The sequence below is a fragment of the Rattus norvegicus genome, chromosome 18 (genome assembly GCF_021556685.1).
Source record: "Rattus norvegicus strain SHRSP/BbbUtx chromosome 18, alternate assembly SHRSP_T2T, whole genome shotgun sequence".
Lineage (NCBI taxonomy): Eukaryota > Metazoa > Chordata > Mammalia > Rodentia > Muridae > Rattus > Rattus norvegicus.
This window is the reverse complement of record NC_141551.1, coordinates 30,795,441-30,812,691: the sequence shown is the minus strand read 5'-3', so window position 1 is coordinate 30,812,691 and position 17,251 is coordinate 30,795,441. Positions and strand designations below refer to the sequence as shown.

The 17,251-nt window shown below is 45.9% G+C and overlaps 1 protein-coding gene across 10 annotated transcripts in view; it reads left to right on the top strand.

The window, feature by feature from the left end:
* Positions 1 to 11,005, top strand: part of Fgf1 (fibroblast growth factor 1) — an 86,254-nt gene extending 75,249 nt beyond the window's left edge. For 5 of the 10 annotated variants that reach the window (XM_087592182.1, XM_087592179.1, XM_087592181.1 and 2 more), the window contains 2 exons: positions 2,794 to 2,897; positions 7,610 to 11,005. In XM_087592182.1, coding sequence (XP_087448308.1) covers positions 2,794 to 2,897; positions 7,610 to 7,804 — 299 coding nt within the window. In that variant the 3' untranslated portion in view covers positions 7,805 to 11,005. 10 annotated transcript variants of the gene reach the window in all.
* Positions 11,006 to 17,251: the final 6,246 nt, after the last annotated feature.

The window sequence follows — 17,251 nt, the reverse complement described above, 5'->3', positions numbered from 1 at the left end:
AGTCACAGGGCTGGGGAGGGCCAGTGACATTAACTGTCCTTTGTACACGTGTATCTGCTCTTGTTATTAAGCTGCTGAGTCATGGGGTTTGTGTGTCTGTCTCCTGAGTCCTGTAAAGCAGGGAGTGTGCCTGGCACTGTGCACATGGGGGGGGGGGGGTTGATCTTTGTCCCCATTCCGCTGCTCCAGGAGGAAGGGATGTGCTCTGTGGCCCGTCCCTGCAGCTTTCTGAGGTCACACTTCCTCCTCCCTTGATGGTCCCCAGCAGCCAGCAGCTGGGAGGGTGTGGGTCTGCAGGACTGGAATGGAGTTCCCTCCAAAGGGTTTGGATGCCCAGTCACCGAAGGGAGACCGTGGGCTGAGTGTATGCCTTCCTGCCAGCCCCGTTCACAGAAATGAATGTGCAGGAAACTCAGCCAGAAAGAAACCCAGTGAAAATGAGCTATGAAACTTGGACATCCTGGAGAAATAATATTTCTAGAGGAAACTCCTGAGCCGACTCTCTCCAGCAGACCATCCCTGGCTGAGGGCCGAGGTCATGTGGTAAGCAGGCCCCCAGCTCTTGTTTCTCGTTTTTCCTCCTTCAGACCTTTCCGAGGCCATGATGGGATTTCACAGAAAGAAAGAACTTACCCTCACTTAGCCCTGCAGCAAGAGGCAGAACTAGGAAATTAAATGCTGTACAAACAAACAAACAAACAAACAAACAAACAAAACGGTTCTCACTGCGTATGGAGACACAAGCCTGTAAATCTAGTACTTGGGCAATAGAGGCAAGAAAATTGACAGTTCAAGGCCATCCTTGGCTCTGTAGCAAGTTGGAGGCCTAGCCTGAGCTACATGAAACCCTATCTCAAAAAGAACAATAACAAAACAAAAACAACAACAAAAACCCCTCCTAATCTACTGTGGGTCACTGGGTTTGCAAAACAGTGCCTTTCACCCGGCTGAGCCATCTTATTGGCCTAACAATTTTTCTTCACAAAGTTGTACAAACATCTCTACTATTTTTGATTTTCAAAAAAGAATCTCCAAGGCTTCTTAACCTCTTCTACCTCCCCTGTCCAAGTCTTGGGCTCCACTAATCATTTTACTATACCTCTGGGTTTTCCTATTGTAGGCTAGTTGAGGGCCTTATGCCTCACATCCTGGCCCCATTAACTCCAGAGAATGTGCTGGAAATGCAACTCAAAGACCACAGCTTGTTGAGGATGTCTTGGCAGAACCATCTCTGTCAACATTAGCCTGGTGATATTCACTCAACAGAGACCAACTGGACACTGTGTGTGGTACAGTGCGATAGGAACCTAAGGGGTCAAGACAAGCAGATAAAATTCCTTCCCGTCCTTTCTTTCTGCTTCCCAGATAAAGCTCTAGGTAATGAGACAATTGCATGATGCGTGCACACTAGGAGGCATGGGGACCACAGTGCCCACTGCAGAGAGTCACAGCCCCTTGAGTGGCTTCTCTGCGAAAATATTTAGGCAGAGGCCTGAAGGAGAAGGAGGAGAGCCAGCCTTGCAAACATCTGGAGGAAGAAGGTGCCAGACAGAGATAGGATGTGCAAGGATGCTTAGGTACAGAAGAGTTTGGTGAGGGCTGGGAGACAGCACAGTCAGGAAAATACTGCTGTGCCAGGACGAGGACACAGGATCAGCTGCCCGAACACACGTGGAAATGCTGAGTGTCATGACGTACGCTCGTAATCCCGGTGGGGAGGAATAGAGCAGCAGGCAGGCCTCTGGGCTCACTGGCCACAGCCCAACCTAATCAGAGAGTTCCAGACCAAATGAGAGACCATCTCAAAAGACAAGGTGGCTAGATCCTGAGGGACAACATCCATGATTGTTCTTATCTTCACACTCACATAGGTATGCAAGCGCGTGCGCGCACACACACACACACACACACACACACACACACACACACACACACAAACAAACAAACTTAAAGTTTCATGGGTAGAGCAGAGGGAGTAAGTGAGTGGCTATGAAGCTGGAGAGAGCAGCTCCTGGGTGTCCTTTGGCCTATGGCTTCAAGTCCATATTCTCAGGGATGACCGAAGCTAGAGAGACCAGTAGAAATGGAAGCCAGTGGCTCCCAGCTCCCTTCCTATAATTTCAATAAACTCTATTCACCACAGGAAGTTGGATGAAGTCTTGAGTCTCTAAAGCAGACTTCCGAGGACAGAGAGGTACATCTTCTAGGGGTGACATAATTATTTATCACTTGTACGTGAATTGGGGGATGAGGAGAGCAAAGTGGGAGGGGGGAAACACCAGCTCATCCATCAGGATGTGGCCAACTGTTAGGATATAGATGGTTACAGAACGGAGCATGAGCCAACTAGCAAAAAGAACAAGAGCACGGGCTGCTCTGACTGCATGTCCCTCTCTACCTCAAAGATCTGGTTCTATCCAGCAGGGTGACAGCTAAAGCAGCTGCCACTGCTTGTTCACCAAGAACTGCTGTACTCCAAGAACTCTGGGGCAGCAGAACCAGGGAAACCAGTACCCTGTAGTTATTTCCCCTCAGGTGACAGAGGACTATGCACAGGCTGGACGGGTGGCAAGCCAGCCCTTGTCTCTCTCTCCCTCAGGAATGTAATTCCCTTGGACAGCTCTCCCTGGGGCAGAAAGGAAAGGAAACTACTGTTTTGATTCACTGAGGGCTCATCCTCGGAGCTCTACAAGACGGAGAAGCAGAATTTTCCATGGCCGGCTGTTCTGGCTGTAGGGCTATTGGCAGAAGTGCTCTGTTTGTTGACTTTTACTTGTGTTATTTTCATTCCAGTTCAGCTGCAGCTCAGTGCGGAAAGCGCGGGCGAAGTGTATATAAAGGGTACAGAGACTGGCCAGTACTTGGCCATGGACACCGAAGGGCTTTTATACGGCTCGGTAAGTATGAGGCTGACGCCTCCAGACTCAACCAAGGCTTGAGGCTTCCAGAAGTCTTGTTACTCGGACTGATGCAAATGAGACACCGTCAATTAGTCTTTGTTTGTTGGTTTTTCCAGTCCGATTCCCGCCCTCCACCTTGCTGTATTTTAGGCACAAACATAAAAGAGTTTCTTGTGGTGTTCTCTCAAAATACTCAGATCATCATACGGACGCAGGCAAAAGGAAGGATGACTGGTACTTTAGTAACTTTAAAGGCACTCATTTCAAAATACCCAATCTTACCAACCTTATTCATTCAATCCAAAAATGGTTCAAGTCAAGAGAGGGTTCTGTGTGTCTCTTGATGTTCTGCCTGGGAGGTGAGGGCTGCACCTACTCTCACATGAGCACCTGAGGGCCAGAGAACAACCTTGGGTGTCAGCCCTCAGGTGATGTCTGCTTTAAAGAAAAATGTCAGGGTCCCTCACTACCCTAGAACTTGCCAAGTAGACTAGGCTAGCTAGCCAGAAAATCCCAGAGTGCACCTGTCTTCTGGTACCCAGTGCTGGGACAAACACACCCCTGTACCTGATGGGTTTTTTGTCTTGTCTTGTTTTATGTAGGTACGGGACACTGAAGTTAGCTTTACTGTGTATATTATCTCCCAAGCATTTTTATAAAAGTAAAAGTCAAAGCTACAGTGGTCCTTTAAAGTTTAAAAAAAGCAGGTTGTACTAAAATTTGAAGATAACATCTTCCATTCCAGGATCACCTAAAATGTTAAACAAATTTTAGGAGGTCAGTTGGACATTCATTTGTAGGTGCGGAACAGACTGTAGGGCTGAATGAGTCACGTGGGAATCGTTTCTTGGTAGCTAAGGCCCTCAAGCTGTACCTTCCTTCTTGGAGTCGGAGCTCAGTGCTGGTCTGACTGAGTGGACCTTGTCTTAGTGGGAAAGGGACAGAAACAGAGGCAATCTGACTGACCCCTTTGGGTGTCATGCAGAGAGGTCAAACCAACTTTCAAAGCTTTTGGATTCAGTGTTCCCTTCTCTGTATCCGAGTACTTATGAGAATCTTGCCTGTAATTTGTGACCCAATCTTTCCCTTTAGGGAAGATGATGCCTACAAAAAAGCAGTCTGTAGGGCAGGTTTAGTCTGGTCTGGTCTTCAAAGGTATCAGATTGCCAAACCAGCATTGGCACAAGCAGCCTTCCAGTGCGGACACAGTGTAGTTCTCCCATAGACCGCTAGAGGGCAGGAGATGAATCCTGTCACCGGAGAAGGTGACATCAGGTGGTTGGAGTTGGGCAAGTGACTGCCGCTGCACCGGAAATAGTCTAAGGCAGTTCTTCCAATCAGCCAGCAAATGGGTCAACCGATCAACCACTCCCTCCTAGCTCACAAATGAGGCTCACACCTCTCCTACTCTGACAAGCTGTTTGTCCACTGTGAACCCTGTCTATAGCGACCAACAGTACCAACCTCACGTAGAATGCTCAAGGAGACGTGCGTGGAGCTGGCTCACTAGCTTCTGGCAATAGAGCCTCTCAGACATGTAGCTTGTGTACCCCAAACACTCACTATGTCTTAGAGATCGTGGCACGGCTTTAGGCTTTTTGTAATTGAAATTAATTTGGGCATTGATTCTAGTATTTTACACTTGAATACAAATATTGAGGGAGAACTACCTGAAACCAGTGTCGTGCAGGGGTGGGGGAAAAAGCTTCTCCTCGTGCATCAACTGTGGCCATTGTAAGTCACCCAAATACGATCTTAGCATGTTATTCTAACATAGTTAAAGGCTCTACCTAGTGCTCTGAACAAATTTTAGGCACGCATCCATTCTAATTCAGAATTGAGGTTTGGGTAGAAGGGATATTTTTATTTTGAAAGACTTTAGTTTGAAACATTGTATAACAGAATGTTAACATAGTTATCTGCAGGGGTGGTCAGTGGGTGGGTTTATCATACACTAATGGCTTCCTGTATTTTCCAAATTTTCCACAATGAGTATATGTCACCTAAGTAATTGGGGGGAAAGTGTGCTAAATATAAAAATAGGAACAAGCATGACAAGAGGCATGAATCAAGAGCTGAGGAGCACGTCCTCAGCAGTGCCAAGGGTAAAGCGAGAAAACACAAAGGCAGGCTGAAGGACGTGGTGCCTCCGAAATGTCTGCCAGCTCAGCCATGACTCAGCCCCTCTGCTCGCCGGCTGCACCAGTGTGACAGAGAACAACAGGTGCAGAACATGACCATCCCCACCTTCGTCACTGAACACAGGCTCAACCCCCCAGCTAGGGCCACCACAGGGTGATCCTCTTACAGGGTCATGACAACCCACACGGTCTAAAAGTGCCTCCTCGTTCCTTCTGTCTCAACAACGTGTCCCAGCACGAGTGTCTGGTCCAAGTTCCTCCAGAGGCCGAGTCATTCAATTAAATACTATATTTACATCCTATCTTGTTCCAGAAGGGTCCACAATGTCTCACCCAGGTGTCATTTCCCTAGACTATAAATGAATAAGAAGCTGAACACTTCCTGTTGCCTAGTTCCTTGCTAATAAAAACTAGCTCTGGGGCTGGGATGTAGCTTAGTATTAAGATGTTTGCTTAGCGGGAATCTGGCTCCTACCCAAGCAGGAAGAAAGAAAGAATTCCGTTAACCTATTCCTAGGTAATGAGGAGACATCATTGGCAAAGCTCTGTGTATAAAGGGGAATGAGGTTCCACCCCTCCGCTTGGTAGGTCTTATACCCTAATAAAACAAGCATGCCCACACATACAGAACAATGAATGATCTGATCATAAACCATGAGGAAGGAAATCACAACTGTGGGTAAAGAGTCCATAAGGATCACGTGACTCCGAGAACACACAGTCAGATATGGAGGGATCGCCAAAAGGACAGTGTCTAACGTAACAGTTCCCACATAGTTGTTGACTTAAATCCAAAATCTGGTGCAAAAAAATAATTGAAACATTGGTTTTTTCCCCCCTCCTACTAAATAGATTGTAGGTCAACTATCAGCTGATAAGACATTTTTCAAGTAGACATACTATTAATATGCTTGGGCTATTTCAAAAGCATACAGCTGCACAGGATCTACTGTGAGGAGGGCACTGTATCCCCTCACCTGATCACCTTGCCATAGATAGTTCTAGCCACAATAGCCAGTCCTTCAAAACCCACCCTTTACATTCATCCAACTTCCTTAGAAGTGAAACTGTTGGGGGCTGGAGAGATGGCTCAGAGGTTAAGAGCACTGACTGCTCTTCCAGAGGTCCTGAGTTCAAATCCCAGCAACCACATGGTGGCTCACAACCATCTGTAATGGGATTTGATGCCCTCTTCTGGTGTGTCTGAAGACAGCTGCAGTGTACTCACATACATTAAATAAATAATTCTAAAAAAAAAAAATACTGTTAAAAAAAAAAAAAGAAGTGAAACTGTTGGATGAACGGTAACTAACATGTTTGTTTGGAATATAGCCTAGTGTAGAGTACTTGCCCAGCATGTGGGGAGACTTAAGTTTGCAGAGTACTGCAAATTGAACAGAGGTGGGGGGGGGGGAGTAGAATAGAGACAGAGAGAGGTGTTTCAGAGTTTGATACCTATCTTCAAACCATACTCTGAAAGATATCATAACAAATGATTAAATTTTTTGATTTGTCTTGTTCTTCTTAGAGACAGAGTTTTCTCTGTGTAATAGCCTCACCACCCTGGAATTTAATCAGCCCTGGCTATCCTGGAACTTTATCTGTAGACCAAGCTGGCCTCAAACTCACAGATTCCCCTGCCTCTGCCTCTTGAGTGCTGGGATTAAAGGTGTGCACCACCACTCGTGATCATTAACATTTTAACTTCACTTTTCCTTGGTAGGGATATTGAATACATTTTCATAAGTTTATTGCCCAGTACTAAAACAGTAGCTAAGGCCTGTGGGTGCACGCCTTTAATTACAGCACTTAAGAGGCAGAGGCTGATGAAAAACCCTTGGGAAAAAAAAAAGAAAAAGAAAACAAAAAACTATTTTAAAAACACAGCAGATAATATGACCTTTATAGGATTATAAATGTATATCCATAGGTCCTTATACAATCTATATGTTTGAAGAAATAGGGGATGTACTCATGAACTGTTAACAGTTGTGGAGAGGTAGGAAGACAGCTTTGTGGTACAGCACTTGCCTGGCATGTACAAGGTCCTGCATTTAATCTCTGTCTCTGTACCAAGCAAGTAAACAAGCAACAGATGCCCTCAGGTGCCTAGTACGTAGGTGCTTAGCTTTGGGGGGGGGGGTCCTTTTTAAAGAAGTTGTGGCTTTTAAAACATTTTTACTATTTCTTTACTTGTTGTGTAGTGGGGCAGGAGGCAGGGGAGCTTTTAGCTGCTGAGCCATCATCATCCCATGGTTTCCTTGTGAATTCGTCAGAGAACAATTCACAAACAGGCAACACGGCTCAGTGGGTGAAGGAAGGCTCTGTTAAGTCTGACAACTTGAGTTAGATTCCTAGGCCCCACATGTAGAACTGCTTACACCAACTGTCTTCTGACCTCCACAGATGAGTGGGTGTGTGAATGTGTTTGTGTGCATGCACACACATGTACATGCACACACACACATACATACACATAGACACACATACACAAACACAGGTTTTCATACCGTTGGTTAACAGCACTCACTAACTGTGCTTTCCCCGCCTTGGTTTCTATCCTTTTAGCAGACACCAAATGAAGAATGCCTATTCCTGGAAAGGCTAGAAGAAAACCATTATAACACTTACACATCCAAGAAGCACGCGGAGAAGAACTGGTTTGTGGGCCTCAAGAAGAACGGGAGTTGTAAGCGCGGTCCTCGGACTCACTACGGCCAGAAAGCCATCTTGTTTCTCCCCCTCCCGGTATCTTCTGACTAAGGAGTCTGTTCTGGGTGCTCCCTATTTTTGGTTGACCCTAAAATGTTCCCTTGACCATTGGCTGCGCTAACCCTCAGCCCACAGAGCCTGAATTTGTAAGCAGTGCTTCTAAATAGCCAGTTCACTTTTCCGCTGAGCCCTTCCCCACCACCCCAGCACAGTTTGGAACACGGGGACCAAATTACTTCTAGGGGACAACTGGCTGGCCAGTCTAGGTCTGGGTTTGGATATCCAGATGCTTCAGGGTACCTGCTACAAGTTGGACCTCGTGATACAAAGAGGGGAGCCATGTGTAGCATCTGGAGGGGTCTAAGAAGTGGGTTCTTTTAGTAGCTGCATGCTCTTTCCCCTTCTGAGTAATCCCTGGTTTTGAGTACCCCCAGGCACTTAGCATGACTACCCTTCCCCCTACCAGCACCTCATAAATATCAGTAAAGAAACTGATAGTAAGGCTGAAGGAATTTTATGATGGAGACAAAAATCACCCCACCCCACCCCACCCCACCCCCATGTACAGACAGGACTTAAAACCAAAATCGAGTATGGCATTTCCATGGTCCACCTAGAAGCCTGGGACCTCAGAACAGAGTAAGAAGGCAAAGCTCAGACACAAGGAGTCGGGATGAACCCACATCCCAGCAGTCATTTCCAAGTTACTGAGGAAACAGGGGAAGAACCCCGGAAATGGTTTCTTAGTAATGGCAAGCACAGAGATCTGGGGTCTGAAGAGTGAGTATAGGAGCAAGGAGACAGGAAGGATGTCTTCAGCTGTGGATGTTAGCACCTAAAAAGAAAGATGTTATACTGAGGGGCGGAGAGGGAAAAAAAGTGAGACCATGTCACCGTGTGCTTGGCCACCACAAAATCAGGGCTATGGGCATCCCAGTACAATGGCCCCAAATTGCACATGCATTCATATCCTCTGAGGGTTTTGTAGGAATATGAAGCCTGATTTGGTGGGGCTGCTGTGGGGGAGTTCTGTGTTTTGAAAGGGCCCCCAGGTCCCATAGATTCTGCTGGCTTCTCTGCCATGCTTTAAGAGCAGCCCCAGAGAATACTCTTCTGCCTCCACCGCCTGGGTGTCCCTGAATATTTACGCAGTAGTATTGTATATGTCCATAGCATGGTTTCAAGGCCCAGTGCCTATAAAATGCCCACTTAGAAGTCACTGAAACCACATTTCAAAAAGTGTTAAGCCTCACCAGTAGTTTTTCCCAAGAGACCGTCAATCTCGAAGCTGGCTTCCTCCTTAAAGTAAACTTTGCCCAAGCGACCAGCAAATTAGAAACGCTATTCATCTCTGACATAGGACACAAACACCATGAGAAGGCCTTTCATGCACCAATTCAATATACTGTGAGACTTAGGTTTCTTTCACATTTTATATAGCTTGAAGGCAGTAAATGGATTCGCACTCAGCCACAGCCAATAGCAGCATAGGATGTCAAAGCTACTTAGTTACCTAACACTGCACTCACTCATGAAACCTTTCCTCTGTGTCTGCTACTGTGCTTTAAGAACGGGTAGTTCAGGCTGGGAGATGGCTTAGCAGTAAAGAGCACACACACTGCCCTCGTAAGGACAGTTCAGTTCCCAGCACCCACATCATGATGCTCAGACCCAGTTCCAACTCCGGAGACGTGATGCCCTCTTCTGGCCTCCAGGGGTACTGCATGCACATATACAAGCGTACACACTTTTTAAAAAATATAAACCAATGATATGGCGGATTAAAACTGATGACAGTGTTCATCTGTTTGACAAGGATCTAAAGTAACTATTTGCTGAAAAAATTCCTTATAACAACACTGTCATATTTTAGTGGATGACACTCGAGAGGTCTGAGTGCTGGTGGAGGACTAAACTGAGCTATTTCACAGCATGGTTCATAGTAACATTCTTCCAGACATGGTGATGCACACCTTTAATCCCAGAACTCAGGAGGCAAAGCAAGTGGATCTCTGTAAGACTGGGCCCAACCTGGTCTACACAGTGAGTTCCTGGGCAGTCTGGGGTATATAGAAGCCCTGTATATTTTTTTTAAAAGCTTATAATAATTTTTGCTTTTTTACAAGATAAGTCATGACTTCTTAAAGTCTATAGTTTAAATAATATGGTTCTGTTTTGTTTTAGTAAATCATAGGCACACTGGAGATAATACAGTATGGTTTCCCACCTCTTTATATGAAGATTTGGCCAGGAAAAACATACAGAGATGAAATCTATGATATTTAGAATAGTGTCAGCAAATGAACCAAACACAAGTGTAACATCACCAAGACATTAAAAACCACTGCACAAGGATGAAATGGCGTCTGAGACCTCAGAGACTCAAAGCACGGATACTGCACATTGTAACCTTAACCACCAACCTCGTCATGATCCGTGCATTTGCTCGACATATACTGCAGACCCAGTGTGTGTCAGGCACTGGATGTGGACCCCGGGGACAATGTCTGTCAGGCGTCCTCTCCCTGGGCACATACTTGTCAAGAGAGACGCTGTGGATTCATTTCTTTCAGTCAAGTCAAAACGTGGACTGAAACTACTGAATCAAGAGTATGTTCTAGATTCCCCCAACAGCCAATAACACCCACTCCACCCCCAACAAAGTGATAGAGAAGCTTTGAGAAGCAACCCAGGACTTCCAATGCTAGTGCTCTCAGAGGAGTGGACTAATTTCAAATCGGGGGGTCAGGGGGAGAAAAGCTGTCAGATCCTTCAGAAAGGGAGCCGAGACCCTGTCCCTGCGCTGTTGGGAACATTGATCATAGGAACATTCGGTTGCGTACTCTCCTCCATAACTAAGTCCCAAGGCCATCCGCTTGTCACGTGTCTCCCGCATGATTCTAAACTGACTGCAACGTGGTGTCCAACACTCCCTACCAACTGTGAGGAACATGTGGGCTTTTGACAGTTAGTGACACACTAGAGATGGAGCTGGGTGTTGCCCCTGACGGCCAGTGTCCATACAAAAATCTAACCAGTCCAGCAGCTGCCATTGATGATGAGGCCCCTGCTTTGCATTGAAGGAAATGGAGCCCAAGTCCTCCGCTCTGCAGAGGACACTGCCTAAAGCGATCACGGTCCCTGGCTGCAAAGCAGGCTCTGGTGGAGATGACGCCTGACGTTCCCTCTGTGCCCACACTGTATTACACTCTGAACCTTACCAATATTAATAAATGTTGTATTAGTGGGTGACTTGTCTCCAGGTTTCTAAGCACCTCTCTGTGGAAGGACACTGAGCATCCCTGGGGTGAAGTCCAGAACCCCTAAGGTGCCATCAGGCATCCAGAGGAGTCAGCTGCTTCATGCTCTATTGTCATCACTGTTAGATAGGAGATACTAAAGGCTAGCAAGAAAAGCTAAGGTACAAACAGTTTTACATTGTTTGAAAACAAGGCAATAGGAGGGATTTTTCTAGGTCTCTAGAAGGGGAATAATCTGGAAACTTGCAGGTACTCTTCATGACTTGGGCTTTTTTTTCCCTTGTACACAGTATGTGAGATCACACTGCTATTATCAAGTTAACATGCTTCTGCTAGGCAAAGATATTATGAACAGGAAAAAATAAGAATTTATTCATAATTTTAGGTTCAGTGTCAAAAAACTACATACCTTTAAGACTCTGATGTGAGACTTAGGAACAAGTATTCTGTTTTCCCTGGCATATAGCTCTTCGGATGATCTCTCTCTCTCTCTCTCTCTCTCTCTCTCTCTCTCTCTCTCTCGTGTGTGTGTCTGTCTGTCTGTCTGTCTGTCTGTCTCTCCCTCTCTCTCTCTCTCTCGTGTGTGTGTGTGTCTGTCTGTCTGTCTGTCTCTCCCTCTCTCTCTCTCTCTCTCTCTCTCTCTCTCTCTCTCACACACACACACACACACACACACACACACACACACACACACACATGTGATCCTGGACCACCAAATGGACAGGGCTCGAGTACAGCTGAATAAGAGAAATTTTCCAGCAAGCTTGAGGCCCTGGGTTCAAACTCCAAGACTACAAAAAAAAAAAAAAAAAAGGAAGAAAGAAAAGAAAAAAACAGATACAGCATGCACTTTGTCTTAGTTAGGGATTTATTGCTGTGAACAGACACCATGACCAAGGCAACTCCTATAAGAACAACATTTAATTGGGGCTGGTTTATAGATTAAATGGTTCAGTCCAGCATCATCAAGGTGGGAGCATGGCAGCATACAGGCTGGCACAGTGCAGGAAGAGCAGCCAGTTCTACATCTTCATCTGAAGTAGGAGAAGACTGGCTTCCAGACAGCTAGGACGAGGGTAACAAAGCCCACACCCACAGTGACACACCTACTTCAACAAGGTCACACCTCCTGGGCCTTGCATATACACTATGCTTACTCACTATGTAATTACAATCGGTCCCTCCATCTCCTTCTAACTACTGGGGAGAGGACTCCGAAGTTAATGGTGCTTGCTGTGTGAGCCTGGCAACCCAATCCCTAGAGACCATGTAAAGACGGTAGGAGAGAATCCCCTTCACAAGTCTTTCCTCGGTGTATCACGGCACGTGTGCTCTCTAATAGTAGTAGAAAGAAGGAGAATGAGGAGGAAGAGGATGAGAAGAAGAACTTTAGAGTTTCTGAAGCTCTCCCACCTCAAGCCAGAACTCAGAACATGGGAGCTTTTACACATACACACAGCTGAAACATAATTTTACAAAATGTATGGAGTACGTTACAGTCTTTCTGTGAACTCACAGGTTCTGGTCAAGCATAGCTCAGTTCCAAAGTACAACTGTAATGGGTCACAACCACGTTGAAAAATGCTAGCCTAAAGCAACCATTCTCCTTTCCAAAGATTAAGAGGCCCAATTATGATCCTGTGGTGTGACTGTAGTGTTTACAAAGACGTGGTCAAATAGGACAAGGGGACTCCTATGATACACGCACCATCTGCTCTAAAGCTCCATGTGTTCTCTGAATGACACGAAATGAGCAAAATTATGAGCTGCCCTAGCATCACGGTGGCCTCCAAGGCAGGCCTGCACATTTCTGCTGTGGGAATCCTAGAGACTCAAGGTCACTTATTTATCTCAAGGTCATCCCCTCACTGGCTCCCACAGACTTTATCTCTCTGATCTTTTTTGGTCCCCAGAGGAGTTCCATTTCATTGTCATTTCTATGAAATTGTGAATGGACTGAGTCAGGAAAAGGCTATAAACCTGGGGCCTTTGAGTGTTCATTTCTGGAAATGACCTTCTCACACTTATCTACCTAAAACAGGCACAAAAAATTTACCAACATGACATAGTCATGAGGCAAACACCATTTCTGCTATGACATAACCTGGATGCAGAGTTTGGAATTCCCACTTTTAATGAGCCAACTTTCAGAGGGTAACTCTGTGCCTTTTAAATGTGTAAGGGGGTAGGACAGCTCAGACTCTGCCTCTTACAAAGAGCAAAATAGAAATGAAGTCATCAGTTTGATCCTTAGATGGTAGATTTCCTGTTTGCTGAAGGGCCAGGGAGAGGAGTCTCAGGTCAGAAGCACAGGGAGATTCTTGTCGTATTGGGAACCATAGCAAAAAGGGGTCTTCCATTGCAGTTTCCATAAACTAGCAGGGATTTTTTCTTTTTCCACTTTTATATATGTATAAGTGTATATGTGCATGTGTGGAGGCATGTTTTGGATGACTGTGGGCATACCTGGAGAGGGGGTAGGCCTTCACATGTGTGTGCATGTATATAAAGGTCCAAGGCTGTTGATAGAAATCATCCTGGATCAGTGTTCCACCCTAGTCATTGAGAAAAGGTCTCTCAATCAATCCAGAGTTCACCAATACAACCAGTCCTGCCAGCAGGCTTATCTGGGGATTCCCAGGCCCTCCACCTTCTAATTCTGGAATTAGTACCAGCAGACCATCCCCCTCATCTGGCATCTCTGTATGCTCTGGGGGTTCAAACTCCGTCCTCACACATGCACCGTGAACACTTAACCACAGAGTCATCTCCCCCTACCCATCCCCCAGCCCACAAAAGTTGTCAGGAGCAATTATGACACTATAGGGAGATTGAAGGCCAAATGAACTGTGAAACCTATATATTCTCCATTTCAAAGGCACCAGCGGTAATTTCTTTCACGATCATTAAAATGACATAATCCTCCTCCCAAAGCCATCCTCTACTCCCTGGGAGGGACCTCCTTTCGCTAATGCACATAAGACTTATTCTAAGTTTCAGCCAGAGCTGAAGGCACGAGGATGTGACATCAGGCAAGGCATACAAGTCCCACTAACATTCCCTCATGCTTTGGGGAGCTGTGCTAGAGAACAGCCGGAATGTCCCTGAAACATTAGTCCCACTTTGCGACTGACATGGTGACCAAGGCATATTACACCGTTAGCTTTACACCACGGTTATTAAAACAAGAAATGAGGTCACACACTGCCCAAAGCAAAGAGGGGGTTTACTTCACCCAATCACATTCTGTAGGATATGATCACATAATTTGGGGGTCTTCTGATGGGTTACAAATGTTTGTGATGTGGGGCAGAGGTATTTCACAAATTGCTTCCACCTCCTATCCCGTCACGCCACACAGGCTAAATTTACACACGCAGCAGCTAAACCCTGGTATCCGTCTCATTACATAAACAAGCAAAACCTCACCGAGACCTAGCTGTGCTTTTCCTTCAGCCTTAATGAAGGGGTGGGTCCTCCCTGCTGGGAACTCTGTTCCGTTTAAGAAACTGATTTGCTTGGTCCAAGTGTTTGAGGATGTGAATGCAGAGAGGCAATTTAGACAGAAATAGACTCCGCTGTGATTTTTTACGTCTCATGGTTTCCTATCACAGGAAAAACAACGTGTAGAGTCTGGTCCAGTGATACATAACTGTAAGGCGTTAGATTCTCTTACCCATGGGCCTTAGCAAAAAAAACCGCTTTCTTCTCTGAAGTAGGTGAGAGGAATGTTCTTGTAGACCAACTTCTTCCGAGTGAGGTAGAAAGACAAGCTTTTTGGAGCCGGGGAATGATCAACTGGGTTAAGTATCCAGCTTAACATTTCCTGTGAAAATGACTAGGAAAAGCTATGAAGTTCTCAAAGTAGAACAACTGCATTAAGCCCCGGCCCGCCCCAGAGAAATGGTGCTTAATCAATCAGATTAATCTGGGATTAGTTACAGCAAGATCCTCTGAGCACTGCTGCAAGTTCCTTCAATACCCTCCACTCATGCATCCTTGATCCCAAGAGAGCATCTCTTCTAAACGGTTCTCGATGGACTGGCATTGCCTGTACCAGCAATCCTTGGTCTCTCAGGCAGTCCTCAATTAGGTCCTCTTGCAGGAGATGCCTCTGAGGCTGTGTCACCCCCCTCCCCCAGCCCAACCCCGCGTTTATGCAGAGGAAGCCTTGCTGTTCCTCAAATGTACTAGAAGGTGTGCCTCTAGGACCGCTGGATAGCGCTTTAGGAAGCTTCCAACAGGAGTGCTGGAGAAGCTCTCTAGATGCAACCTTCTGGAGGATACTAACTTAGCAGGGGCTGTGCACCACCAGGTCTCCATGGGTACTGCCCCTAGCAAGAAGGGAAGCCCTAAACCCAAAAGAAAAGCCCTTCTCTTAGCATGTCTTACAGTGTCACAAAGGAACGAAAGAAAAAGTGTGGCTTAGGAGCAGAAAAGTAATAAATTGTCAGGGCGTAAGCACAGCTTAGACTCCAGTGGTTCTCAACCTTTGGGTCTTGACCCCCATGGGGGTCACATCCTGCATATCACATATTTACATTATGATTTGTTTGCACTAGCAAAATTACAGTTATGAAGTAGCAACAAAGTAAGTTTATGGTGTGTGGGGCGGGGTCACCACAACATGAGAAACCATATTAAAGGGTCACAGCATTAAGAAGATTTAGAACCATTGTTATACACTTTGCTAGACTGAATGTTTGTTGTTCAAGCTCAGCTTCCCCTGTTGGAAAACACATGATTGGCCTGTGGTCACATCTGGTTGATCCTGAGTGGGAAAGCAAGGCAGAATCAATGGGGAATGGAGATCTCAGGCGTCCAGTGAGCAGGACAAGAACAGACTCTCGGGAGACAAGCTTCCGTGAGACAGCTCATTTAATGAAGAGAACAAAGGCTATTTATTTAAACCTTTGGGGAGTGGGCAGGAGTCTTTGGAGAGAGTGTACATCATTAGTTGAGCCCAGGGTCTGAGGATGCCTCATATACATACAGAGGAATTTCAGATGTTGCTGGATATAACATTATGACGAGAAGGAGACCATCCTAGTTCCCAGGTGTCTTAGTTAAGGTTTTACTGCTGTGAACAGATACCATGACCAAGGCAACTCTTTTTTTTTTTTCTTTTTTCTTTTTTCTTTTTTCTTTTTTTCGGAGCTGGGGACCGAACCCAGGGCCTTGCGCTTGCTAGGCAAGCGCTCTACCACTGAGCTAAATCCCCAACCCCGACCAAGGCAACTCTTATAAAAACAACATTTAATTGGGGCTGGTCTACAGCTTCAGAGGTACAGTCCATTATCATCAAGGTAGGAGCATGGCAGCATCCAGGCAGGCATGGTGCAAGAGGAACTGAAAGTTCTACTTATTTACCTGAAGGCTACTAGAAGCGTGTGGTTAGGAGGAAGGTCTCATTGCCACCCAACAGTGACACACTTCCTCCAACAAGGCCACACCCACTTCAACAAGGACACATCCATTTCAACAAGGACACACCCACTTCAACAAGGACACACCCATTTCAAGGACACACCCACTTCAACAAGGACACACCCATTCCAACAAGGCCCACCTGAGTGGGCCACCTTTGCCACTCCCTGAGCCAAGCTATTCAAACCACCACACCAGGCTATGTGACCTCAACCGAGGGGGCAAAGGTGGGAGAGCAGGACTGAGGGCTGGGAAATGCAGACCTAAAACAGGGAGGCGGGGAGTAATCCTACTCCTGCTAATCTCAGGATGAGATTTCCGATTTCCCAGGTTTGGACAGGGCTAGACCTCACTCTTGTTCCAGGCCAGCTCCCCATAGCTCTACAGTTCCCATGCCCTAGAAGTGTTTGAGTGTTTGAAATATGTGTGTGTGTGTGTGTGTGTGTGTGTGTGTGTGTGTGTGTGTGTGTGTATGTATACACATACACACACACACACACACACACACACACGATCCTTCCTCTTAGAAAACATACAGTGCTGGAGGAAAAAAAAAATCTTTCAATCAGTGGCTCTCATCCCTTTGCATTGTATATTAGATATCCTATATATGACATATTTTCATTATAATTCATAACAGTAACAAAATTACATTTATGAGGTAGCAACAGAATAATTTTATGGTTAGGGGTTGCCACAACACAGCATTAGGAAGGTTGAGAACCACTGTTCCAGATGAAAGTGTTGGTGTTTTGGATTTATTCAAATTAAAGAGTGTTACTGGGAAGTAGGCATCCCCGTGCACACCAGT